Raw genomic sequence first — 27,554 nt, forward strand, 5'->3', positions numbered from 1 at the left:
CGAATGCGCGTGCGCAAGGGCGTGGCGGGGAGCGGAGCGTCTTGTTCGGAGGGCGCATGCGCGACGGTGGGGGAAAAGGGCCACTGCAGCTTCCGGTCGCTGCTTTCCTCAGTGGCTCCGGCTCAGCGCTCGGGGTGGGGCAGAGCAGGGTGGCGCCTACAGCCAAACGCTTGGGGGACGCGCGCTGCTGCCGTCGCCACAGCGAGTGGGCGGCCCGGCCTGGAGGGAGGCTAGGGGGCCGGATCCCAGGTAGGTGGACCCCTGGGGGGGGCCCACTCCCCGCAGCTTCCAGCCGGGGTCCTGGGGACCCCATGCCCTGTGAAGAACATAGGAACAGCCCTGCGGGGTCACACCAAGGGGCCATCGAGCCCAGTGTCCTGTCTGCCGACAGGGGCCAGTGCCAGGAGCCCCAGAGAGAAGGAACCGAGCAGGGCATCACCCAGCGATCCGTCCCCTGTCGCCCAGTCCCAGCTTCTGGCAAACAGAGTCTAGGGACACCCTCCCTGCTCATCCTGGCTAACAGCCACGGGTGGACTTGTCCTCCATGAACTTATCTGGTTCTTTTTTGAGCCCTGTTATAGTCTTGGCCTTCACAACATCCTCTGGCAAGGAGTTCCACAGGTTGACTGTGCACTGTGTGAATAAATACTTCCTTTTCTTTGTTTTAAACCTGCTGCCTATTAATTTCATTTAGTGACCCCTTAGTTCTTATTTCAGAGTAACAGCCGTGTTAGTCTGTATTCGCAAAAAGAAAAGGAGGACTTGTGGCACCTTAGAGACTAACCAATTTATTAGAGCATAAGCTTTCGTGAGCTACAGCTCACTTCATCAGATGCATATTGTGGAAACTGCAGCAGGCTTTATATATACACAGAGAATATGAAACAATACCTCCTCCCACCCCACTGTCCTGCTGGTAATAGCTTATCTAAAGTGATCATCAGGTGGGCCATTTCCAGCACAAATCCAGGTTTTCTCACCCTCCACCCCCCCACACAAATTCACTCTCCTGCTGGTGATAGCCCATCCAAAGTGACAACTCTTTACACAATGTGCATGACAATCAAGTTGGGCTATTTCCTGCACAAATCCAGGTTTTCTCACATCCCCCCCACCCCCATACACACACAAACTCACTCTCCTGCTGGTAATAGCTCATCCAAACTGACCACTCTTCAAGTTTAAATCCAAGTTAAACCAGAACATCTGGGGGGGGGTAGGAAAAAACAAGAGGAAACAGGCTACCTTGCATAATGACTTAGCCACTCCCAGTCTCTATTTAAGCCTAAATTAATAGTATCCAATTTGCAAATGAATTCCAATTCAGCAGTTTCTCGCTGGAGTCTGGATTTGAAGTTTTTTTGTTTTAAGATAGCGACCTTCATGTCTGTGATTGCGTGACCAGAGAGATTGAAGTGTTCTCCGACTGGTTTATGAATGTTATAATTCTTGACATCTGATTTGTGTCCATTTATTAGGAGAGTGAGTTTGTGTGTGTATGGGGGTGGGGGGATGTGAGAAAACCTGGATTTGTGCAGGAAATAGCCCAACTTGATTGTCATGCACATTGTGTAAAGAGTTGTCACTTTGGATAGGCTATCACCAGCAGGAGAGTGAATTTGTGTGGGGGGGTGGAGGGTGAGAAAACCTGGATTTGTGCTGGAAATGGCCCACCTGATGATCACTTTAGATAAGCTATTACCAGCAGGACAGTGGGGTGGGAGTAGGTATTGTTTCATATTCTCTGTGTATATATAAAGCCTGCTGCAGTTTCCACGATATGCATCTGAGGAAGTGAGCTGTAGCTCACGAAAGCTTATGCTCTAATAAATTGGTTAGTCTCTAAGGTGCCACAAGTACTCCTTTTCTTAGTTCTTATGTTATGAGGAGTAAATAAGGCTTCCTTATTTACTTTCTCTACACAGGTCGTGATTTTATAGACCTCTGTCATATCCCCCTGAGTCATCTCTTCTCCAAGCTGAAAAGTCCCAGTCTTATTAGTTTCTCCTCATACGGAAGCCATTCCATACCCCTCATCATTTTTGTTGCCCTTTTCCAATTCCAGTATATCTTTTTTGAGATGAGGTGACCACATTTGCACACGGTATTCAAGGTATGGGTGTACCATGGATTTATATAGAGGCAATATGATATTTTCTGTCTTATCTATCCCTTTCTTAAAGACTCTCAACATTGTTAGCTCCCAGCTGGGGCTCTGGGGGTGACAGGACCCAGTTCTCCCCTTCCTCTGGATGTTAGCTGGGGCCCTTGGGGCAGTGGCAGCACATGAGGGTATCCACGCTATGCTCCCAGCTCGCAGCCATCACCTCTCTTGGGCACAGACCCGCGTCGCTCTCCGTCCTGACGGGTGTCCAGGCTGCGCAGTGCCCTGTCTACGCTCAATTCCTAAGCAAGCCAGGGGATGTCTGTACAGGAAAAAACCCTCATGGGTAGCGAGTCTCAAGAGCCAAGGTCAGCTCACCTGGGCTTATGCCAAAACGTCTATGTAGATGTTCCTCTAAGGAAGTACATTTATTCCTAAGGTGAAAAGTATCATGCTGAAAACATACTGAAATAAGAATATACACACATAAGCAGCTTACCAGAGAGCACCTGTAAGGGCTCTCGCAGGTGATCCGTCTTTCAAAACTTGCCACGGGGATTTTCTGTGGTCACAAGTTTTTAACTCAGAACAAACACCCCCGTGAATCTCTGAATAACTCCTTTATACAGTTTAGGCCTCTGATCTTGTTCTCATGAAACAGGTGAGCAGCAGACAAAAGTCCCCTCCAGATCCAGCTGCCAAAGCATAATTCCTGTCCGAGAGGACTGTGCTCTCCATTTTGCTTCTGGTTTTGCTGGTCTAAACTGGATTACGCTTGAGTCTGTCTCCAAAGCAGATACCTGCCTCTCTGCGTCTGGCTTTACTGAAGGAGCAGAGGCCCTTGAATGACAGGATCGATGGGTCCCACAGTTGTTACAAAACATGACAGCAGTTGCTGTTCTCTTCCCACAATTCAGGGTTAGGTGGCTTCTTTTCTCCCACTGAATCTCCGATCAGTGCCTTACTTGGACAAAAAGAAAAGGAGGACGTGTGGCACCTTAAAGACTAACAAATTTATTTGAGCATAAGCTTTCGTGAACTACACTGTGAGCTGTAGCTAACGAAAGCTTATGCTCAAATAAATTTGTTAGTCTCTAAGGTGCCACAAGTCCTCCTTTTCTTTTTGCGGATACAGACTAACACGGCTGCTACTCTGTTACTTGGACAAGTTTCTGGAATTTGTTTCCTTTCATGTCAGTTTTATTTCAATATCCCAGTCCTAACGTTGACCCCTTCATACAGATATCTCTTCAAGCATTATGAAAGTAATTTATTTAACTATCCCCTTCCAGCAAGCGACCTCTTCCATGTCACCATATTCTCATGGTGTCTATCTCTTGCAAAGAAATGGAGTTTTTCTAACTCAGTGTTTATTGAACTTGATCTTTGAGGTTGTTAGGGATTCAAACCTTATCTTCCAGATTAGTTGTTTTTCGTTCCCTTTTTGCTTTCTCAGCTGCAGCATATAGCCTTTGAATTGCATGAGTTATACATTACATGCACTATGTACTCCTGGGGGAATTCTGTGTCAAAAAAGTAAGAATTCTGCACATGATATTTTAAAATTCTGTATATTTTATTTGTCAAAATAACATAGTATGATCACACCAGTTTCAATTATTTTGGTAATTTATTTCAAAATACCTGTCAGCGAGTATGTCTGTAACAATACAGACCAAAAAAAAAAAAGATTCAGAAAATGTTTTTTGACAAATAGATTCCTTATTAGGCATATTAATACAGAACTTTGAGTAATAATTCATTTGAACTACAATACAGAACTTTATATCCTTCACCCCTCAGAAGCCGTGCAAAGGCTTGGGGGAGTCAGGGGTACTGAAGGAGAGGGAAGTAATTGCTGGGAAGGAGCCTGGGTGTGGGTGGGAAAAGTCTGGCACAGGTTTTTTTTGGGGTGGGGGGATTGTTAGGGAGTTGGAGAGCCTCTCCCATGCAGACCCTGGCTGACTCCTAGCCTCTCCTGTTCAATCTGAGACATCTGCCCCTGTCCCCATGTGTCCCTGTATCCCCCCGTCCCCATGTGTCCCTACACCCCTACTTAGCCACCCCCCCAGTCCCCAAGTGGCACTGCATCCCCACTCCCATTCAGCCATCATCCCAGTGTGTCCCCCACTAGCTCTTTTGAACCCCAGTCTATGTGACCCCCTCCCAGCAGCCCTGTGTGCCCTGTTCTGTCTATTCTCCCCCACACCCCATATCCTGTGCCTCCTCCCCTGGCCCCATGGGCAAGGTGCTGTGAAGAACACACTGTCCTCCCTATCCATGGTTGGCTGCTCTGGCCTGTGAGCTGGCTGCCTTCTGTGTTCTGGCACCACAGCAGTCCCTGGTGGGTGAAAGGCATAATTGCAGCACCTCTCCAGTAGAATGTATTTTCTGCAGAGAAAAAAAATCTGCAGGGCACATGAATTCTGTGTGTACGCAATGGCACAGAATTCCCGCAGGAATTGGCCCTGCCAAAACAGAACCGTCACAACAGTACTGAGTGTATGTAAGGCTGTATGAAACCATTGCGAGGACATAAAACAGCCAATCTTTTCATGCAAATAGTTTCCTACATGGGTCCAAAGTTTGTCAGTAGCAATGGCAGTTTTTTGTGATTTGGATACCTGTCCACTGGGAACCAAACTAATTTCAGATGGGACACTGAATAGCTAAGAAATAGGAGATGCTTTTGGTTATTGTCAGCCTGGATTGGATTCAAACTAGCAACTTAGAAAGTGAAAAGTCTTTATCTAGCCCATTACCAACCCCCTGTACTATCCAGTCCTCTGTTGGGAGAGTGATTCATTCAAAAACAATTTCTTCTTTAAGTGACAGTTAAAGGAAAACACCAGAGTCTGGAATTTGGTGAGATTCCAATGGCCTTTCACCTACTTTTTCATGCATGCAGGATAACCATCCCACTACAAGAACCAGTCATAATGAAGCTCAGCTCAGCGACTCTGTTCTCACTCAGGCTGTGTATTTCCATTCTCTGTGCTGTGCTTCTGCTTGTGAAATGCAGCATCACTTCTCCTTGAGTCTACGAGGCTACAGAAAACAACAAAAAGGAAAGAGCCCTGTCCCACCATGGAGAAGTTAGTGTCAGTCAGTCGAAAATGTTTTTGAAATGTTACAGCAGTTTAGCGCTGAAATAAAGTCACAGCAAGTGACTGAGGTACCAAGTGGCCCTCTAGGGGGAATGGAGTTTGAAGAGGTGTTATGCCCCCTCTCACCCCCCCGAACATGGCTTGGTGAAAAGTTCTGTGCGGTTATGAGCACCAGGTATTAGCCACAGACTATGGGACATTTGTGATTCTCATACTTGTGGATCTCTCTGAGCTCTAGCCATCATTAACCGAGAGGCTGTTTACTTCCTTGCAGACCTGGCAGGGCTAAGTGGACGTGTGTTGTGGTGTGTCTGTTTCTTCCTCATATAGTAAAGCCAGAAAGTGGTGATGGATAACAGCACCTCTCCTAGAGCTTGGATCAGCTGCCACACTATCTACTGGAATAAGTCGCATTTTCTGGGACCACACCTGCATACTAAAAGTGAGGGCTGCCACAAGTGACTTCTTACCAGACCTGCAGTACCCGGTGCTCTCATGTACACTACAGACTTCACTATGTGTAAATACTATTGTTAAGAACGAGGGAATGCCAATTTAATCTGTTCTACATAGATAAGACTGATATCATGCTATAACCCTTTTAAGTCATTGTTTTCTAGTCCCACTTATGCAATGTGAGCGAACAGTCATAAGAACATAAAAACAGCCATACTGGGTCAGACCAAAGGTCCATCTAGCCCGGTGTCCTGTCTTCTGACAGTGGCCAATGCCAGGTGCCCCAGAGGGAATGAACAGAACAGGTAATCATTAACTGATCCATCCTTGTCACTCATTCCCAGCTTCTGGCAAACAGAGGCTAGGGATGCCATCCCTGCCCTACAAGTCAGACTTGGGGGCCAAGACAGAGGGCCAAGGACTTAAGCAGCGTTGCCCAATAACTCTCCCTGGTCTCAATAAATACACTTTTGACCTCTTGAATTGCACTGGTTTTAAATATTTGTGCTTAGGGCACTGGGTGAGGGCAATATGCATAATCTGCAAACTTATTTATGTGTAACTAATGAAAACAAAAGTGAAAAGATTTTTAATGATGTTGCTAAATTACTTTTATAGCAAAAATAAACTCCTTGAAGAATGTGCTCCTCTCAATCACACACATACAGTCTTTCTCTCTCTCTCTTTCGGTCATACGCACACACTGTTTCTCTCTTTCTCTTTAAACTGTCTGACCAAAAGGGTGTAACAGTTGCCAGCACCAGTAATGACCTAATGCTGGCTTCACATGACGTGCCTGGGAGGAGACAATCAGCTGCTCACTTATAGACACACCTCCCTCTTCCGTTGCCTGAGGATGTGATAAAGGGACCGACAGCAGTGGTGAAGGGCAGAGAGAACTGAGTTGTGGATTGGGCTCTGGCCAGCGACCCAGGGCCCCCTTCTAGGCTGCAGCCAGCAGGAGGTGAGCAAAGAGGGAGCAACCAGCACCTTGGGGCACAGTGGTTTAAAGGTACTTGATGGACACTCTAGGGATGGCAACTCCATTAAGAGACTTACAGCCAGTTGTTAGTTCTATGAATGCATTTATTTAAAAAAATATATTTTAGGCTTTTCAGAGTGGGGACTGTGTCTGTCATTCTGTTTGGACAGTGCCTGGCACATAGCAGCACCAGAAGCACGTTAGCTAGCTCTGTGTCTACCCTTAGAGAGAGGGTGTCTACTAAGCACCTTTTAAGGTATGTGGTTCCCCAAGGTGGCCAGTGTATAGCTGCATCCTGTGGTGTCACAGATAGTCATCGTCTTTTCGCAGGTGAGATTGTTCCAGCAGCTGACTCTCAGCCTGTGTTGATGCCAGAGGGATCAGGAGAGGAGGGCTAAGGGAAAGGAGGTGTGTTACGGAGTGAATCCATTGCCACAGACATGCCCAATTATTCAGCTCCTGCACCTGCCAGCAGCAGCTGGGTCTCCAGTTGGTGTCTGCAAAGAGGGCTGAATTGCAGGCTCAGTGTAATTAGAAGAGGGCAGCTGTTCAACCTCAGGTTGGAACCTAGGTTGGTAACAGTAAGTTGGGGTGGAGGGGCGGGGATCAAACTGATAAAATAAGTTTTTAAAAAAGCATCACTGATGCTATAGCTTTTAAAAGTTTTGCTGGCCGGTGTCACTGAGCCTGTGTCTGGCCTGCCACAGCTTCCTGGCTGCCCAGCTCTTCCCCACCTGGGGAAGTGAGCATCACTCTGGCGCCAGCTGGCAACCCCAAGAGGAAACAGCAATTTTAGAGCTAGCACAGCAAGGCTAAGTGCCAGGGGGAGCATGATCCAGATGCACTGTGTGAAGAAAATCATCTAGTATTTCCTTGTGATCTTCTGGATGGAATCAGGGATCTCCGTGATGGACAATCTTGCAGCTTGTCTGCAGAGCTATACCCTGACTGCCCAGCTCGCTGAGATCATGGGGTACATGAAGGGCAAGCTGGGGAACAAGCTGATGCATCACAACACCCACCTGATGGAGGCCCTCAAACCACCACATAAATACATACCAGAGATCGTCCTTGCTGGGAAAGACATGGACTCTCTCCAGGGCTGAGCATAGGTCACTGTGTTCAAGATGGTTTGACAGATGTACAGGGAAGAAAAGCCAACTGTCTGCGAAGATAAGGGGCTGAGTCCAGCTGTCATGAGTGTCTGCCTGAATTAATCAGTGGTTGAGGGCTACTCCCTGTACACCAGAACTTGGCATTGCAGTTGGGGTGACCAGACATCCAGAGCCAGATGGGCATCTCTTTTTGCCTGGCGTGATTTCAGTGTTGGGTCTATGCCCAGAGACTAGGCAAGAGTAACATAGTCTGCAGTTAGGGGCAGTGCTGTTGTGAATGTGGGTGGGTATGATGGGAGAAAAGGCACAAGCCGGTTTGAATCTGGAGATGGGAATGCCAAGAATCCACTCCTGAAGGGTGTCCTGGGGAGAGCAGCAGCGCGTGCCCTGCCGATGGGAGGGAGCCTCAACAACTGGAGAGTTGGCTATTGGGTTAAGAGAGCCAGTTCTGCTGGATAGAGACATCTGGTCTCCCTGGCTGAGCCATCGGTGTCACTGGCTGGGAGGGGAGTCTGATCCTTTAGCCCAGCATGTAAGAGTATTAAATGCACAGCATTGACTTTCCAGGAGCGCCTTTCCACATCAAGGCAGTTCCCAGGCTGCCCTTGGTGCACTGCCACCTGGGCTCTGCAAAGCTTCTGCTAAATGAAATAAGGATGATACATTCTGTCTTGGGCTCCCTGGGAGCTGCCCTTTCCCTGGGCTGGCACCTGTATGTCTGCCTGATAGTCCAAAAGAGGGATGGGACCCCCACCCCCTCTTCTTTGCCATGGCCGCCTCCAGCTGCAGGAGTGGCTGCAGCTCTGCGAGCCCAGGCCCCAGCTTTTTCCTTATGCTGCGCAGACATGACACAGGGGGGCTGTGCCCGGGAGGGAATGAGGCTCAGATGCAGCGGGCGGGGCAGGATATGTTTAGTGAAGAACACATGCCCCGTTGCCCATAACTGATGCCGTATGCACACTAGCTCCTCCAGCCCCTCCAAGCACTGACTTCTCTGTCCCCAGCCCACCTACCCTGCCATCCGATGGATGTAAGTTGCACACAGAGATGAGGAGAGCTGATCCTGTTTTGCTCGACCCGATGCCTCTCTGCTTCGCTTTCCACCCAAACAGACTGGTCCCGCTGTCTCCCCAACCTGATGTGCGCTCACTTTTGTATTGGTGTCGCAAATCCAGCCTCATGGGACTTAGGAGCTAGGAATGTCCTGCCTAATGAATCTCATGGAATTACTTCCTGGCCTACTTATTTCTTGTCTTGGGTCTCACCTGAGTCTAGCCCCCGAGAGCAGGTGGGAGGAGCTGTGATATGCGAGGCTGGTGTGGGGACATTGGTACCTGCCTCTGGCAATATCTGCACTGGGGAAATTTACTAAAGAATTTCCCTCTGGCGCAGCTGCTGTCACTTCCACAACGGTCTCCTTGCTAACACTTATCACGAACATGGGGATTAGCTTTCAACTAAAGAGTGTCTCATGGAAGCGCCCCCGCCCCCCGGAGATGCTTTTTGCTATGGCAGTGCCAGCCAGTGGCGTATGAAGACTGGACCAAAACTGTGTGTATGGCGTGAGACGAAAGCTAGCCAGCTCTGGAGGGGCTAGGAGCTGTCTCCGTGCACTCTGTTGAGCTCAGGAAATGTGCAGTGTATTTAAGTCTTGGCTTCAGCTTACTGTGGGTTTCACTGCAGTGGGTTTGGATTTGGCTAACCAGCCTTGCAGTATCTGCTGAGCTCAGCTGACTAATAGCAGCTGCCCTTTGCCTTCTGTGGTGTTCTTTGCAAGGTCTTGCAAAATGAAGTTAAGCTGCTGATCAGGGCTGGGCCCTTGAACTGCAAATCTGAGTCTGGCTGACCCTTAGAGGACTATCATTTGGGGGCGTGGCTGTCCCTTCTCATTCCCCCGCCCCATTGAGAGGGACCCACTTTTCTCTCTTTGTTTGTTTGCTTCCTTCCACAGCCAGTGCAAGAGGAGTGGAAGCGAGATGTGTTCCAAAATGGTTGTGAGCAGAGACTTAGGGGGCTGCTGTGGGCAAGCAGGTGCTCAGATGCCCCAGAGGTGGTGCAGTATGAGAATCGAAAGCACAGACTAGAGGGCAAAGCCAAGCACGTCATTCTGCTGCCAAAAGAGCTGCTGCAATTCCAGGCCAGGAAATTCTCCTGGGTGTCCATGTGCCTGCAAAGAATCACACCCTAGTATCACCTTTAATACATAAATTGGATGCATGGGCCTCTTTCAATGGCTGGAATGGTAAATTCTGTGAATATGGACTTGTTGGTCCATAAATGGCTGTTGTAGAAATCCAGTCCCACTTTGCAGGAATAATTATTCAGATTATTGAACGTTTTATAGACTGGTTTTTTTTTAAGTTTGACATGTGATCATTAGACATGCCTGTGGCTTAAATTCTCATAGTATATTTCCCAGAGGGCCTCCCCCTGCATGCTCTGCCTAAAAGCCTGTGTGGGCGGGAGCTCAGGGCTTCTGCCCCATGGCAGGATGGTGGGGCTGGCGGCATCTGCTGCAGGGAGCGGGTCTTGAGCTTTAGCCCCATGGGGAGGGGGCATGATGGCTTCTGCTCTGCATGTCTGAAAATATTTACTGGAGCTCTGCTCCAGACAGCTGTAGCTGAATTTCAGCCCTGGCTGTGCCAGTATTTTACTTCAGGGGTTGAGGACTTGGTGCTGCTGGCTGGGATTGGCTTGGTTTTAATAACGGTCTCAAATGCTTTGTAAAAATTACTTTAAAAGGCGGATTTAAAAAAATAAACCAGCGGCAGTTCTGGTGTCTCATTTCACGTCAGACTCTGCTATGACTGCAGCCCGTTGAGAGGGCTAATGTTTGTTTGATTGACTACTGCCTGGTTTATATGCTAGTGCAAATTCAGCGGCCGGTGGCGTCATTATTTCTCTGTTTAGTGGAATAGCCCCAGCTCAGTGGCATATGTCACTGTTTAGTAGGTGCGTCCTGGGCCATCTCAGCAAAAATACTGTGTTGTATGGTGCTGGAGCAGAACAGGATCTCGCTAAATTTGGCTTTTGCCTTTAAATGTAATACTGGATCTCACAGTACCCTTAAGTCAAAGAGGAATGCTGCACTTTGATTACAGGGCAGGAGGGGACCCGGCCGTGAGGCATACCAGTGGTTCTTTTAACAGTTCCCCCAAAGCTCAAGAGATGAAATGATGTTGGGCAATCCTGCTGCCTCCTCTTAAGGACTCAAAGCCAACTTGCAATCTTCCTGGCCTTCCGACTTGTTGGAGACACAGTTTCGAGGGCATTTGAGCCACTGGATCAATATAGAAGACATGTTCTCAAGCACCAGCTACCAAGCAGGCTGTTGTGTGTCAGGTCAGAGCAGTGAGGCTCTCCCTTTTATACACCTAGCTATCTAGGACCTTATAACATTGCCCATCCCTGTAGCATCTGAGCAATCCTCAGGAAAGACTTTACTCAGTCACAAAAGGCCATTGGGCTAATACTATACTGTCCTAGTAAAACGGTTTAAGTTAATATGTTCTTCATGGAGCATCCATTTCGAAAGGGTTTGGGTTTTGACCATTTTCCTGTATGAACAGCATTGAGATGAAGTGAAGTGTCAGAAAGAAATTGCTTTTTAAGCATAAGCTATTTATTGTACAAGCTGTTTCACTAAGGCCAGTACGTGCAGCTGTACAGATAGATAACATCACAGAGATAATGGGGTTGTATTTAGATGGTGCATAACAGCACAACGTGGCTTGATAAGTACATTACAGAGGGCAAAAGGCGTTTTGCAAAATAAGATAATTTGATCGTGCGACAAAGATATTTACACTTGTTATTCTCAAGACAGCAGGATCATAGAATCATAGAATATCAGGATTGGAAGGGACCTCAGGAGGTCATCTAGTCCAACCCCCTGCTCAAAGCAGGACCGATCCCCAACTAAATCATCCCAGCCAGGGCTTTGTCAAGCCTGACCTTAAAAACTTCTAAGGAAGGAGATTCCACCACCTCCCTAGGTAACGCATTCCAATGTTTCACCACCCTCCTAGTGAAAAAGTTTTTCCTTCTGCTTGATAGTCTAAAATACCAACCATTTAGTGTGTTGATCAGAACCATTAGAATCAAAAGTCATTTCCTTTTTTCAGAAGAGCCCTAGCTAGCAAACTAGGCTGCCAGGTTGGAAACAAACAGCATGTCGAAGATTTGGAGAGCTGGCTGTATTTCAAGGAATCCCTGTTGAGGTTACAGGGACAAACCATCCCGATGAGTCGAAAGAATAGTAAATATGGCAGAGGACCAGCTTGGCTTAATGGTGAAATCCTAGCAGATCTTAAACATAAAAAAGAAGCTTACAAGAAGTGGAAGGTTGGACATATGACCAGGGAAGAGTATAAAAATATTGCTCGGGCATGTAGGAATGTTATCAGGAGGGCCAAATCGCACCTGGAGCTGCAGCTAGCCAGAGATGTCAAGAGTAACAAGAAGGGTTTCTTCAGGTATGTTGGCAACAAGAAGAAAGCCAAGGAATGTGTGGGCCCCTTACTGAATGAGGGAGGCAACCTAGTGACAGAGGATGTGGAAAAAGCTAATGTACTCAATGCTTTTTTTGCCTCTGTTTTCACTAACAAGGTCAGCTCCCAGACTGCTGCGCTGGGCATCACAAAATGCGGAAGAGATGGCCAGCCCTCTGTGGAGATAGAGGCGGTTAGGGACTATTTAGAAAAGCTGGACGTGCACAAGTCCATGGGGCCGGACGAGTTGCATCCGAGAGTGCTGAAGGAATTGGCGGCTGTGATTGCAGAGCCACTGGCCATTATCTTTGAAAACTCGTGGCGAACCGGGGAAGTCCCGGATGACTGGAAAAAGGCTAATGTAGTGCCAATCTTTAAAAAAGGGAAGAAGGAAGATCCTGGGAACTACAGGCCAGTCAGCCTCACCTCAGTCCCTGGAAAAATCATGGAGCAGGTCCTCAAAGAATCAATCCTGAAGCACTTGCATGAGAGGAAAGTGATCAGGAACAGCCAGCATGGATTCACCAAGGGAAGGTCATGCCTGACTAATCTAATCGCCTTTTATGATGAGATTACTGGTTCTGTGGATGAAGGGAAAGCAGTGGATGTATTGTTTCTTGACTTTAGCAAAGCTTTTGACACGGTCTCCCATAGTATTCTTGTCAGCAAGTTAAGGAAGTATGGGCTGGATGAATGCACTATAAGGTGGGTAGAAAGCTGGCTAGATTGTCGGGCTCAACGGGTAGTGATCAATGGCTCCATGTCTAGTTGGCAGCCGGTATCAAGTGGAGTGCCCCAAGGGTCGGTCCTGGGGCCGGTTTTATTCAATATCTTCATAAATGATCTGGAGGATGGTGTGGATTGCACTCTCGGCAAATTTGCGGATGATACTAAACTGGGAGGAGTGGTAGATACGCTGGAGGGGAGGGATAGGATACAGAAGGACCTAGACCAATTGGAAGATTGGGCCAAAAGGAATCTGATGAGGTTCAATAAGGATAAGTGCAGGGTCCTGCACTTAGGACGGAAGAACCCAATGCACAGCTACAGACTAGGGACCGAATGGCTAGGCAGCAGTTCTGCAGAAAAGGACCTAGGGGTGACAGTGGACGAGAAGCTGGATATGAGTCAGCAGTGTGCCCTTGTTGCCAAGAAGGCCAATGGCATTTTGGGATGTATAAGTAGGGGCATAGCGAGCAGATCGAGGGACGTGATCGTTCCCCTCTATTCGACATTGGTGAGGCCTCATCTGGAGTACTGTGTCCAGTTTTGGGCCCCACACTTCAAGAAGGATGTGGATAAATTGGAGAGAGTCCAGCGAAGGGCAACAAAAATGATTAGGGGACTGGAACACATGAGTTATGAGGAGAGGCTGAGGGAGCTGGGATTGTTTAGCCTGCAGAAGAGAAGAATGAGGGGGGATTTGATAGCTGCTTTCAACTACCTGAAAGGGGGTTCCAAAGAGGATGGCTCTAGACTGTTCTCAATGGTAGCAGATGACAGAACGAGGAGTAATGGTCTCAAGTTGCAGTGGGGGAGGTTTAGATTGGATATTAGGAAAAACTTTTTCACTAAGAGGGTGGTGAAACACTGGAATGCGTTACCTAGGGAGGTGGTAGAATCTCCTTCCTTAGAGGTTTTTAAGGTCAGGCTTGACAAAGCCCTGGCTGGGATGATTTAACTGGGAATTGGTCCTGCTTCGAGCAGGGGGTTGGACTAGATGACCTTCTGGGGTCCCTTCCAACCCTGATATTCTATGATTCTATGATTTTACAGATTGGAAAGAATAGCGTCCCATGGCCCAGGAGGGAGTGGGGAGTTTGAATTCAGGAGGAAGAGGCTAGCAAACGGGATGAAGACACTAGTTTAAAATCTAAACAGCTTCCTCTTATGATGCATCTTTCAATAGCTCTTTTGGGTCAGCGCGTCAGAGCTAGCTCGATCCATTTGCAATTCTGAGTTTAGAAAAGGCTGGTTCCCCACGGTTAACACTGAGCACAGCTAGCTCATGCCCTTGTGCTCCAGCTAAGAGGCGGAGAGGTAGAATTGCTGGATTCTCGTCCCACCCCCACCACAGTCACTGGGCAAGTCATTTAGGGCCGGATTTCAGTGCTGCTGAGTGCCTGTAGCTGCCGCTGAAGTCATTAGGAGCTGTGGGCTTGCAGGAGCTCTGAGAAATCAGACCTTCCCTTTTTAACCTGTCGGTAAATAACACCCCAGACAGAGAAGTGGGTCTGATTTTGGACTATAAACCTTCAGAGCTGAAACACTAACAAGCTTTAAGGGGGAGCAAAAAAAAAGGGCATTAAAGTTTTACAATTTCAAAACAGAAATGTTGTCTCCAAGCTAACTGGTTGATTTTTGTGCTTGTTGGCAGTGTGGTCCTTTGCCAGGAAACTCTACAAAAGCAGCTCCCACCAGAGGGAATATTAGCATCATAAAGGTAATGCACCATCACCTTCTGAATTATTTATTTTGTCAGCACTTTGTGCTCTGTGTAATATAGCCTGTTTGCTCCTACCATAAAGGAGTCAGCGTGTTACAGACCATTCCAGTTGCACTCCCCTCTTAAGAGCTCTCCTTGCGGATCTCGGGGGTGTGGGCATTTCTCCAGCTTATGCTAATGGACCTTGGATGGCCAGATCCAGGAACAACAGCATTGAGCTGAGGAGCTCTACAGAACCCTCTGTACTAAACCAGTGACTTCAGCTGGGCCCTGAACGCAGACTAACCCTTGCGTTGCATCTTTTACTGATGCACTGGCTGTTCTTGCCTCATAAACAGACAAAGCTATGCTGTTCTTTCTTTGTTAGTGGCTTCTGTTGGTATTCTGGAGAATGCAGTTTAGAGAGTTTACTGTGCACTCAGACCCTAATCTTGCAGGTCCAGCAAAACTCCCATGGACTTGGCTGCAGTGGGGTTCTACCACAGTAAAGAATGGAGGGTACACTAGAAGACCTAGTAAAAAATAAGGCCTTTTTCTTGGCTACATTGCTTTAGTTCTAAAAGCACAAGGAGCTCAAATTCTGCCCTTTGTTCCAGCCATGCAATCCCATTAATATCCCTGGGATGGCCAGGGTTTAACCAAGGGCAGAATCTGGCTCATGGCGTCTATGTACCGGGTGTTATATTGTCTTTTATTTGAACATTGAAGAAGATTCAGTGAAGCTGAGGTGAGATTAATCATAAGGACTATTTTGTTAAGCAAATTTGTTGCTGGGAAAGGTTGGCCATCTAGGAAATGAAAACTCCCCAGCTTAGCCCTGCTGTAGACACTGCACGTGCACCAAAAGTACAAGGTTCCTCCCGCTAGCACCTGACCTCTAGGAGTGCAAGGTAGTTCAGGCTCTCTCTCTTGATTCAATCCTTGGCTTCTCTGCTGAGCCTGTCAGCAAGGGGGCTGGTTAGAGCCATGGGCCAGGCTGGTTATGATGCTGACACCTGCCCAGCTTGTATTTGAAGAGCCAGCAGATAGTAATGATTTTCAGTCATTGCCCCCTGGGCTGGATCTGAAGCAGTGACCTAAAGGTGAAAATCTCCCTTATCATGTTACCAGTGTTTGGTGCACATGTCCTTAGGGGCTGTAATGTAAGAGCACAGGGTGATCTATCATTTTAATCCCTCGCCCCCCTGACTTACTCTGCTGTACCAGATTGTTTTGTCCCGAAGGCCTGGGACAGCCATTGAACACAGCACATTCCAGACCAGTCAGGCCACCAGGAGACAGCTGTATCCTAACATGTGAAAACTTCCTTAGGGGCTGCTTTCCCATCCTCTTTTCCTCCCCCTCCCCTTTTTCTTTTCAGCTCCCCATTCACTCACTTGCATCATTTATTATTGTAGATGAAGGGAGATGCTGCACGTTCCACGGGGGGCTCACGGCAGAAGCAGGTAAAGACTCAAAGCTGTTGTTGTCTCAACTGAAATGTTATATGGTGGCCAAGTGCCAGGGAGCTTCCTGATTGGCTCTTGGTGATGCTAAGTGAATAGTCTCTGCCCTGGCAGATGCCCTGTGGCTTCTGTCACTTACCCCTGGACAGGGCAAAGCACTAGAGAACTTAGAGGAAGGAATAACCTGGCGCGGAGATGGATTAGATGAACAAAGAAATCTTTCCCACAACAGCAGCTTCATAGATTCCGTAGCTGACGCCGCTCTACGCTTGTACTGTGGAGTGGTTCTGTTAAATTTAATTGATGTCTCCTTTGATATGCGTGAGAAAGGGACAGCCATTAAACAAGGCCCTTTCTAGTCAAAGGGCCTCTTAATACAGATATAGAATCATAGAATATCAGTGTTGGAAGGAACCTCAGGAATACACAAATTGCTGAATCTCTGTGACTGAAGCCCAGGACTAGGAGTTATACACGAAAGGTTACGTTTGTGGATCAGTCCCGTGCTTGCAGTATAACCTGGGCAAATCACACACTTTCTATGCCTCAGCTCTAAACTGGACAGTTATTGGAGGGGGTGTTGTTCCGAGCAAATAAACAAGATTGTGTCAAAGAAAATACCAGGTGCAATCATCAATTTCTACTCCCAGCCGCAACCACCTACAAGGCCTCAAACTTTGACTAGCCCCTTGGACCGAAAAGGGCTAACACCACTTCACTTGGGAGTCTTCAGTGCAAATGACCTAAATTCTATCCAGTTCCAGATAATCATTTCCTAAGCATCCTGGAGCAGGAGCATTAGAGAGGCTGATGTTGTCTATTTCTGTTGGAGCGACAGCCAGGCGCATTGCACTGAAGGCTGCTGAGGAAGGGGGACTCGGGGTTGTTACCTTACACCACATATCTGCATTGATCCTGTTGTAAGGGATTAAACTTCTCTTGTTGTTGCCTGTCTCTTAGCAATGCCACAGGACCAGATGAGTAGGGAAACTAATGTTATTTAATTATGCAAGCCCAATGAATGAAGTGGGCCATAGCTCACAAAAGCTTATGCTCAGATAAATTTGTTAGTCTCTAAGGTGCCACAAGTTCTCCTTTTCTTTTTGCTGTTTTGAGCTATTTTATCTGTTCATCATAATGACCTGTTACACAAGAGAAGGGAGGAAGTCACAGACTGATTGCTATCTGGATCCAGTTTAAACATGTATTTCTTTTACCATACAGATATAGACTGTAACATATATTCAGAAAGTCTCATCCTGACCCACCTAGCATCTGTGGACAGGGTGGATAACAACTTGTCTCTACTCACTTCTGTAGAGTGCTGGTGACAGAAAACAAGGGATCCTAGGACTGGATCATCCCTTGATCTCCTGTGATTTAAAACACAGGCTACTCCATGACATAGGTGTAATCACTTCTGTTTCCTGCTCTCAGGCGGGGAAGCTCTGGGACTCTATGAAGATAACTGGCTTCATACTGGGCACTGGCCTGCTGCTGTTTGCTGCCTTCAGGAACTCTGTCACCTGGTAAGACCACTCACCTGATAGCTTGAGAAGCAACATTTCAGTGGGTGGGGAGATAAGACAGATGTAATTTTTGCAATGAAAAGCTAAACGCTGCGTGTAATTCTTGGGCCCTTCTCCCCAGGCACTTACAGAAGTTCTGGGGGGCTTCGGGCAATTTCTGGCAGGCACAATGGGAGAAAGTTCTCCACCTGCTTGGAGGAAACCAGTGGGCAATTTTCCTTCTAGGTGAGTTGTTTTGAATGCCAAAGCTCGGCTGCAGGAAAGCCAGATTCCAGCTCTCCCAGAGCTCTGTGTATCAATGGCGTGCATTGCCGCCAAATCCATGCCATGCCTCCCCAATGGTCAGGGTCCAGCTAACATTTTGGGACCACCCTTTCCACTGCAAGTATTTGTAACTGCCAAACCATCCAGGACCAATGTAAGGTTCCCACCTCCCTCATTAGGCTAAAGTGAAATTACACCCCAGGTCTCACTGGAGTAGTTATTACCAAAAGGATAGAACTGGCTTTATTGTAAAGCTAGACACCTTAGTAATATTCTAGCTGGGTGGCACCCGTATTACGACAGGAGGAAACCTGGCTGCAGTGTCGACAGCCTGGCGATAACGACTTGGTGGTAGGGGGCAAGGTGCCTTGTCCCTAGCGCAGGCCTGTATTATTCTAATCTCATCCCCACTCTACCCTTTTATCCCATTCAGGAGCTGTGTCTTTGCTCTGAAAACCTTATGCCCGGAGACACTCATTTCTGGACAGTGCCTAGCCCCCCAGGGCCCTGGTCTCTGTTTGTGTCCTCCAGGCACCACTGCAATATCAATAATTTCTGATGGACAAAGGCTCCCCTTTTTTCAGCGGTATCAGAACCATAGGGGTAGCCTAAATTCTTCCTTACCTGTAAGGGGTTAAGAAGCTCAAGTAACCTGATTGGCACCTGACCAAAGGAACCAATGGGGACAAAAGACACTTTCAAATCTGGAAAAAGAAAAGGAGTACTTGTGGCACCTTAGAGACTAACCAATTTATTTGAGCATGAGCTTTCGTGAGCTCAAATAAATTGGTTAGTCTCTAAGGTGCCACAAGTACTCCTTTTCTTTTTGCGAATACAGACTAACACGGCTGTTCCTCTGAAACCTTTCAAATCTGGGTGGGGAGAGGTTTTGTTTTGGGTGCTTTGTTTGTGTGGCCTGTTCGCTCTTGGGACAAAGAGGGACCGGACATCAATCCATATTCTCCAAATCTTTCTGAACAAGTCTCTCATTTCAAACTTGTAAGTAACAGCCAGGCAAGGCATATTAGTTTATCTTTGTTTTCTCAACTTGTGAATTTTCCCTTTGCTAGAAGGAGATTTATCCCTGTTTTGTTGTAACTTTGAAACTAAGGCTAGAGGGGGTTCCTCTGTGCTCTTTGAATTTTCTGCTACTCTGGAAGGTTAACTACCAGCCTAAGTTTACAGAGGTGATTCTTTTACCCTTTTCTCTTTAAATAAAATCCTTCTTTTTAAGAACCTGACTGATTTTTCCATTGTTCTAAGACCCAGGGGTTTGGGTCTGTAGTCCCTTTGTAACCAATTGGTGAGGATATATGTTCAAACCTTCCCCAGGAAAGGGGGTGTAGGTTTGGGGGAATAGGACGCCAAGTGGTCCTTTCCCTGATTGATTGTTAAATCACTTGGTGACAGCAGCCATCCCAAGGCAAGAAAGGAATCTGGGCTTTGGGGAAGTTTTAACCTAAGCTGGTAAGAATAAACTTAAGGGGTCTTTCATGCGGGTCCCCACATCTGTACCCCAGAGTTCAGAGTGGGGAAGGAATCCTGACAAGCCATCTCTGCCCATCTCTCTCCTTCTACCACAGGCACGGCCTTAGTTCCAAGCCTTGTTTACTGGTGCTTCAATGGACTCCTGATGGTGGCAGATGCGACCGGAAAGCCCAATTTCATCACCCGGTACCGAATTCAGTTGGGCAAAAACGACCCTGTAGGTATTTCTCGCCGTGCCTGCCGAGCTGGACGAATACCACCTGCATTTTCTTAGAGGAAGAAGGGAGGATAGGGGGAGGTAGAGCTGTCAGTCTCCTTCACCCCACCCTCCCAAAACCTCATGCTCTTCCACACTGGGGGCTGGCGGAATAGAATCAAGGCAAGAATTCTACATGGCATGCAAATGTACAGGGGACGGATGGTTCTGTGGTTAGGGCAAGGCTTAGGATGCAGGCCAGCTGCGGTCAGTTCCCAGCCCTGGCACAGATGCCCTTCGGCAAATGTTTTAGGCCTCAGTGCCCCCCAAGCAGTTAGATGTCACACTAGCTATGTGCCGAGAAAACTCACTACGATGTCCCAAGTCTGAGTTAGGCACCTTAGTCTGTGATCCACAAAAGCTAGCTGGGGTTGGGGGAAAGGGGGCTTCCTAAGCTAGCCAAGGGGAGATGCCAGGTAGAAGCACGGCTGTATGAGCTGTAGCAGATATGCTTCCTCCAGCGACGGGAGGGGTTTTCCGGTTGATGTAGGTAATCCACGTCCCTGAGTAGCAGTACCTAGGTAGACAGAAGCACTCTTCCATTAACCTAGCTGCATGGACAGCAGGGGTTGGGGCCACATAGCTACAGTACTCAGGGGTGTGAAGTCAAGTCAACATAGCTGCAGTCAGGAGTGTGAAAAACCCAACCCCTGACAGACATCACTATGGTGACCTAGTCCCCACTGTCAACATAGCTGGGGTAACAGCAGAATGCTTCTGTCCATGTAACTTAATGTCTCTTGGCAAGGCTGTGTTCCTACCCCATTAGAAACACCCCTTGCCAGCAGTATAGGCTACAGTGACACCACGGGGCTATACTGGTGTTGCTACGCCAGCATATAGTCTCCATAGAGTAGAGACAACCTAAGCCTGTGTCTACACTACAGAGCCCACAGCAGCATAGCTCTGTTGGCAGCCTGCACTAGGTCACCGAAAGCCATGAGCGAAGGCACCAGAAGCTATGTCTACACTAGGGGTTTTGTCCACATTGCTAGGGTATGTTTCCCCCCATACACACACCTCTAACTTATGCAGTTGTGATATTAAGCATAGACCATGGCTAACTCCTCCTTTCCCCCTGCCTTTGACAGTAAGCAATCAGTTGCCCCAACGCCCCAGTATTTTTCACTACACGCAAAAAAGGCAAGCACCTATGCCAGCGTGAGTTGATTGCTAAACTGAACAGCGGTTAATAAGCGTATGTTGTCAGACTTCAGTGTTAACGCCCCAGTTTGGTAAATGGGAAAAGTTTCATACCTCGGGGCACTGCCAGGTTCAGGCAGACAGCAGCTGGCTGCAATTCATATCACATTTGGAAGGTTTCTTCATAACTGTGTGGGCTAAAGAGTTCTTTCAATGTCATTTCAAATGCTGGACTGTAGTTAGGTAGCATTTTAAAGCAATTCACAGTCACGCTGCTGCATAACTGCACTGCGCACACAGCCCTGGCCACAGTGATCAACAGGACATGGGGAACTAAGTCAGAGAAATCACCACCCGATGCAGGGAAGGGTTCTACCCCTTTCCTAGAGCCGTGGGGCTGCAGGTTAAAGCATGTTACAGCTTTTGTGCAGGTGAGCTGAGACATATTCCTGTAACACCAGACTCAGACCCCTAGCCCTGGCAGATGACCTCAAATTGTACACTAAGGTCTTTAATTAAGATTATAGAAAGGAAAATTGCAGCCACAGCCATTCAGCTGTTTGTCCATGGAGAGCAAGCAGGATCAGGAAGTCATGGGGAAAGCTGGAGGGAGACCATTCAATCGGGGACCCATCAACCCTGAGAAGGGCACTTGGCTTTTTTTATTGCTCCTCCTTGAAGCAAGGTGGAGCAATGCACCCCGGGGGCTGTGGTTGGAGACAAGAGTCGGTATCTGCCACTGCCAAAAGATGTCTTTACAGAGAGAGCGCCCTGACTCACTATAACACACCCACCTTTTTTGCATTGAAGACAAAGCCTTGAAATAATAGTGGTGTCTTACATCAGCGTGGCCATGCTGAGCCATCAACACCAGAGATGTGCTCACTTAATTCCAGCCTTGGAGCTGCTCAGGCTGGCGTAGGGAAGTATCCTGCTTAGACAGCAAAGGCTGATCAGCTGCTGGGTACCGAAAGCGTGTTTGTCAATCCTACCTCTCGCCCCTCTCTTTCAGTTCTGTGCTTTGCCAACATCAGAGCCAGGCACTCGGCTGCCAGCGACACAAAGAATGAGGGCGCTGAACTTTAGGCAGATCAGTTTCTTGGTTATTTGCCTACTTGTGAAACTTGGTCCAAAAAACCCAAAACAAACTAACTTACCAACATCCAAGGCCTGAGTCCTGGAAAGGTTCCCTCTCCCCAGAGCCCAGAGCTGTATGGCTCCATGGCTAGCATTAGCAGAGTCTCCTCTCTTGCAGGTGGATCCAGCGAAGCTGCGGCAGGCTGTTCACACAGTGCTGTTTAATCAGGTTTTCATCTCTCTCCCAATGATGATGCTCATGCTCCCCATCATGAAGTGGCGGGGACAGCCCTGCAGTGAGGAACTACCCACCTTTCACTGGTTCCTCCTGGAGTTGTCCATTTTTACCCTGATGGAAGAAATTCTCTTCTACTATTCACACCGGTGAGTTGGGCAAGAGAACTAGTCTGTCCTGCAGCTGCTTCTTCCTCCTTTAAGCTCCCCAACAAATGGGGACCGCTCTGTCCTGAATTATGACCGTTCCCTCAACAAAACACCTCCATTAACCTTGGCCAGTCAGTGGCACCAGCCTTTCCTTTGGGAGCTCTTGGTGGTTTAACACTACCAGGGGCCGTGTTTAACCAGAGATTATGAAAGTAAGAGGATTGAGATGGACTAGCCCACAGGCTGAGGGATGGAAAAGGCAAGTTGATTTTATATGTAAGCTATAATCTAAAGCAGTCGAGTTGGAGGGAGGAGGCTGTAACTGTTGCTTATAGGAAGAACTATACACCAGCCAAAGAAAATCTAGAAAGAGTGTATTGTGTATATGTAGACCAAAGAGACTGAACTCCCTGTTCAAGGACCATGACCTCCTATACACGTGTACAGCGCCGGGCACGATGGGACCCAGCTCCCAACTCTCCAGATCTCCTGAGCACTATTATTACATACACACACACAAAGATGCAGAGTAAAATCAAAGAAAAAAAATACCTACCTCATAAAAAGAGAGAGGCAGTTCAACAGCAAACAAAGCAATTGCAGGAATATACACAGGCTGGGTGAATTGCCCATGGACACCTGGGTTCTATTTCGGGTTCTGCCTTGACTCATGAGTCCTGGCGGCTAGCCCTGGTCTTTAATTCACTTGGCTGCTCTAAAAACCTATAGATTAGAAAAGTACTGAGGATGCACCCGGAGTGACATTGGTCTCCGGGTTGACTGGACTTGAAGACTTTGTTCTGGTTCTCTCCATGCAGGCTTGTTCATCACCCGCTTCTGTACAAGCGCATACACAAGAAGCACCATGAATGGACCGCTCCCATTGGTGTAGTCTCCCTCTATGCTCATCCGGTCGAGCACCTGGTAAGCAGGTCCTCTTGGGGTCACTGCCCAGCAGCCTATCAAGTAAACCCAACCCGTTGCTGTGGGCTTTGCATTTCCACTGGGTGAGGATTTGTGGGAAGGGAGGAGAGTAGCTACACTTCAGACTCTTCCTGTTGGGAGATGAAGCTGGGATTTGTGGCATCTCCATAAAGCTGCTGTAGTAGAAGTGTCTTGTGGCTCCTTGCACTGGGACTACAAGCTCTTAGGGTAGAGCCAGGTACAACAGGGTCAATCTACTGTCAAGACAAACTTTTTGGGAGCCAGGGCCTCCGGCAGGTTGGGGCTTGATGGAATGGGGCCTCCTTGAGGCTGGTGGAAGATATTACTGCATAGACTGAGTTACAGTGGGAGTTGGCCTCTGTCACCTCCTTTATCCCAGTCTCTTAGGTGCATTGGCAGAACACTCCCAGGGACTCCCACAGCAGCACTAGCTAACTTGCAACACCTCCACAAGGCGCTCAACTCCCACTATTCCACTTCAACCAAGTTCAGCAACAGCAGCACCGGGCCGCACTAGGTTCTAGGTGCTCCCATAGCACAAGCAACAAGAGGAGACGCCGGTTGCGACCTTATGAACAGAAGGTTTGGGTGTGCATGTTAACGAGGCAGGGCTTGTGTCTGAATTCCAGTTTTCCAACATGTTGCCTTTGCTGGTGGGTCCGATAATCCTGGGATCCCATGTTGCTTCCATCATGGTGTGGCTCTGCCTTGCTATTCTGACTACATCCATCTCGCACTGCGGCTACCACCTGCCTTTCCTCCCCTCGCCAGAGTTCCACGACTTCCACCACCTCAAGTAAGGTCACTGGACACTATCCATATAGCTGCTCCTCCCCCCATGCTCTGTGGACTGGGTCAGCCCATCAGTGGTGGGGATGGGCCGTAGCCCATTTGTGAGGGCCAAACAGTCTGACATGACTGCTAGTCAATCTCTACTCTGGGACTCCATCTGCCCCACCTCAGTCTGGTTCCCCTGAAGGCAGCTTGAATGTATCCAGCCTCCTCACCCTTTGTAAACAGGAAGCACTGAGAGGTCAGAGCAGAGGACTGGGCCTTGGACAGTTCCTGCTTTCTTACCTCAGCTCAGCCACTGACCTACCGTGCAACCTTCAGACAAATCACTGACATTTTCCTTTCTGTTTCGCGGTCCGAGGAGCTGGAAAACTGGCTACGAAGCAGAAACCCAAATGCTGAACCTGAGCTCAGGTTTCTTGGGTGGATTAGACAGAGAAAATAATGTGTAGGGTCCAGAGAAGCAGGCATAGCCTGGTCTTCCCTAGCAGTGATCTAGGGCATCACAGACAATGCTCCGTGGAGCATCTTTCTGGCTGCTTAATTCCTTCTCTGTCCAAAGGCAGCAATGGAAAAGCCAGACAGACATTCTCACAGCTGAAAAGCCTGACACAGCAGGAACTTGGCTTCGCCTGGTCAAAGTACTGTGACACATAATTGTTAACTCCCACCCCCCAGGGGAGGTGACGTACGAGCACCTTTTTACAAAGGTAGCAGAGCAAAGCAGTGTCAGGCCTGCAGGTAGAGTCCCGAAGGAGGTCCTGGTTCCCAGGGCTGTGCTCAGGTCCCTGACCAGGCTCCTTGGCTAGCATCGCTTCCTGAGCACTGGTTTCCCTTTCCTGCAGGAATGGGGAGGACAGTTCAGTTCCAACCTAAGGATGGGGTGATACCTGATGTATCAACCAGTGCATATCACCCCATCTCTTCAGGACACTGATCATGCTGTATGCCAGGAGCACGGATCACTGGGGACATCAGACCCTATGGCTCATAGCCAGCTCATAGCTTCCTTGGCCATAGGTGCGTGTACAGGCAGTCTGGTCTTCCTGTGGCCACAGGAGCTCATGTAGCTTGGAGTTGTGGCTGTCTGGCAGAGTCCCACTCTCTCACTCCCTGGCTGGTGATGGCTGCAAAGGCAGCCCGCAGTGCCTGGGGATGGAGAACACCCCTGGCTCAACACCTTTCCTAGATGACTAGGTAGGGGAATGGGCAGGTTCTGGGCTAAACCCCATCCAGTCCTCCACAGGCTGCAGAGCAAAAGGCTGGGAGAGACAAAGAACGTAAAGCAGGATTGGCGGGGCTCTGATAGGGACACAGGCTATGGGAGGGGGTGAAAGGGAAGAGATCTGCATGGCCTACCTTGTTTCTTGACTGTAACCTGCAGTACCCTGCGTGGTCCCTTTGTGCTTGGCTGCCAGGTTCAATCAGTGCTACGGAGTCCTGGGGGTGCTGGACCGCCTGCATGGAACAGACACGCTCTTCAAGCAAACCAAGGCCTACGAGAGGCACGTCATCCTGCTGAGCCTCACCCCTCTCACGGAGAGCATTCCCGACTCACCCAAGAAAGCCAAGTGAACCCGCCTCCCCTGCGGCTTGCACGGGGGAATCATGAGAGCTAGGAACCATGATTATGCCAAGTAATTTTCTAATGAGAAGCAGGTTATTGTTCATCCTAAGTATCAAAGACAAAGCGGAACCGTAACCCGTTGCTGGTGACATTTGAACTCGCTTCCCTTCAGTCCCCCGCAGCCTGGAGTGCAGAGCTCAGCTCCAGGCAGCAGCCCTACAGCTGGGGAGCCTCCTGAAGTGAGCGTAGCGTTTTTTTAGTCCCTTGGATCAAGCTGCCCACAGACTGCCCCGTGCAGGTTTCCTTCCAGCCCCACAGAAATGGCTGCTGTTCAGATCTCCCATTTCCTGCTTGAGGCTTTTGGACCCAGGACGAAATCTCACCTGCATTGCATGGGGAGTCACAGGGGAATTCAAGAGCACTGCACTCCAGGCATTCAGCCTGCCCTGATCTCATCCCAGCACTCTGGGCCTGGGAGAATCAACCCGAAGACTACATGGAAACACGCTTGTTGGGGCAATGTGGCCCTTCGTAACCACTTCACCAGCACCATCAGCCGAGAGCTCAACATCCCACAGTACGGTTACTCCCCATACCTATGAGATAAGGGCTTCAAGCTTCAAACCATCACTGATCACCAGCAAGGGTCAGGCAGATGCTACCCCCACACAGCACAGTGCTACATTACTGGGAGCACGACACAGGTTTTATCGTTTTAACAATTAATACAGAGGATGAAACCAAAATGCAAGTCACAAAGGGAACTTTCTAGGACGGAGGTTCTGGGGCTGAAGTCTCATTAGCATAGCTAGTAGGGGCTGACTGCTCCATCCCACCAAGACTCACCTGAATTCCAACACAGCAAAGTAGGCAAAGGGAAACCCCTAGGATTGCATAAAGTTATACGTGATGGAAGAGCTCCCCGACATCACTGTTCTCCTGAGCTGTTTGGTAGGAAGAGCTGCAAATCCCTTAAACAAAATGGTCTCCCTGTCAGAAAACCTCTACACCATTAGGACACAACTGAAAGTATCACAGAGCAGCGAGTGCTGAAAATCAGGCCTCAGGTGTGTTGGCAGAGCAGCATGGGGGCTTGGGACAGGAACAAGCAAGGGAAGAGTGCACTGGATTGAGACTGAGCAGTCCTACAAGAGCTCTTCTGCGGAGACCTTGTATAGTGCCCAGCTGCAGTGTACGTCTCAGGTGCCATCAGCGTCTCACCTTCACAAGTATTCATCCCACATGAGACGTGTCTGATCTGTAGCTCAGACCCTTAAAGACCCCAGAGCAAGGAAGGTTGCGGGGACAGGAGAGTCCATACCACACGGTCTTTTGAGGTTTTTATTTTTATACATTTTTTTGTATTAAAAAGGAAAAAGCATAATTACCACAAATTACAAAGGACTAAAGCATTACTAGAATAATGAATCACATCAGCCTAGAAAGCAGATACTCCGAATAATATTAATATTATAATACAAGCTCTCATTCAAGTATTTTACATTTTTTTTTGTTGTGGTTGTTTTTCTTTTCCTTTTAAATGGGATGATGATCCTGGCACACACGTCAAGATTATGTACTCTTAACAGAAGATGGATCACAGAGTGGGTTGTATTAACAAGATTTTCCCCCCCAGTGATGAGTGGTCTGATAAGTCATTTTAAATGTGTCTCTACAATAAAACGCAGCTGAAGAAGGTTGCAAAAAACACTTTTTCCTCTTTTGCTTTTGGGGGTAGAGGGATGAGGTTGGGACAGAGACAGAGCCTGGTTGGAAAGGGCAGCCAGATCAAACTTATATCCCCTTTTGTTCTGGCTGAGTGATGAGCATCTAGACAAAAACACTGGGAAACCCACCCTGCCCCAACCACCACCAGTTAAACTCAGTGTCAATTTCCAAGTCGGAATCCATGGGCCGGGGTTCCAACCCCAATGGTAGTACATTCCACAGGGACCCCCCAAGGC

General features: G+C 48.3%; 1 protein-coding gene and 1 long non-coding RNA gene across 2 annotated transcripts; both read left to right on the forward strand.

Moving 5' to 3' along the window:
- Positions 1–3: 3 nt before the first annotated feature.
- Positions 4–27,362, forward strand: FAXDC2 (fatty acid hydroxylase domain containing 2). The gene is given in 12 exon segments (XM_073355239.1): positions 4–66; positions 68–113; positions 116–249; positions 14,632–14,697; positions 16,098–16,145; positions 17,583–17,674; positions 17,796–17,899; positions 19,522–19,643; positions 22,081–22,286; positions 23,105–23,210; positions 23,861–24,027; positions 25,442–27,362. Coding segments are annotated over 12 exon segments (1,311 nt in total). The 3' UTR covers positions 25,599–27,362.
- Positions 3,209–9,800, forward strand: LOC140915525 (uncharacterized). Its single transcript, XR_012160187.1, has 3 exons — positions 3,209–5,653; positions 6,409–6,631; positions 9,716–9,800. It is a non-coding gene; the product is annotated as an uncharacterized LOC140915525 (long non-coding RNA).
- Positions 27,363–27,554: the final 192 nt, after the last annotated feature.

Source organism: Lepidochelys kempii, chromosome 8, assembly GCF_965140285.1.
Source record: "Lepidochelys kempii isolate rLepKem1 chromosome 8, rLepKem1.hap1, whole genome shotgun sequence".
NCBI lineage: Eukaryota > Metazoa > Chordata > Testudines > Cheloniidae > Lepidochelys > Lepidochelys kempii.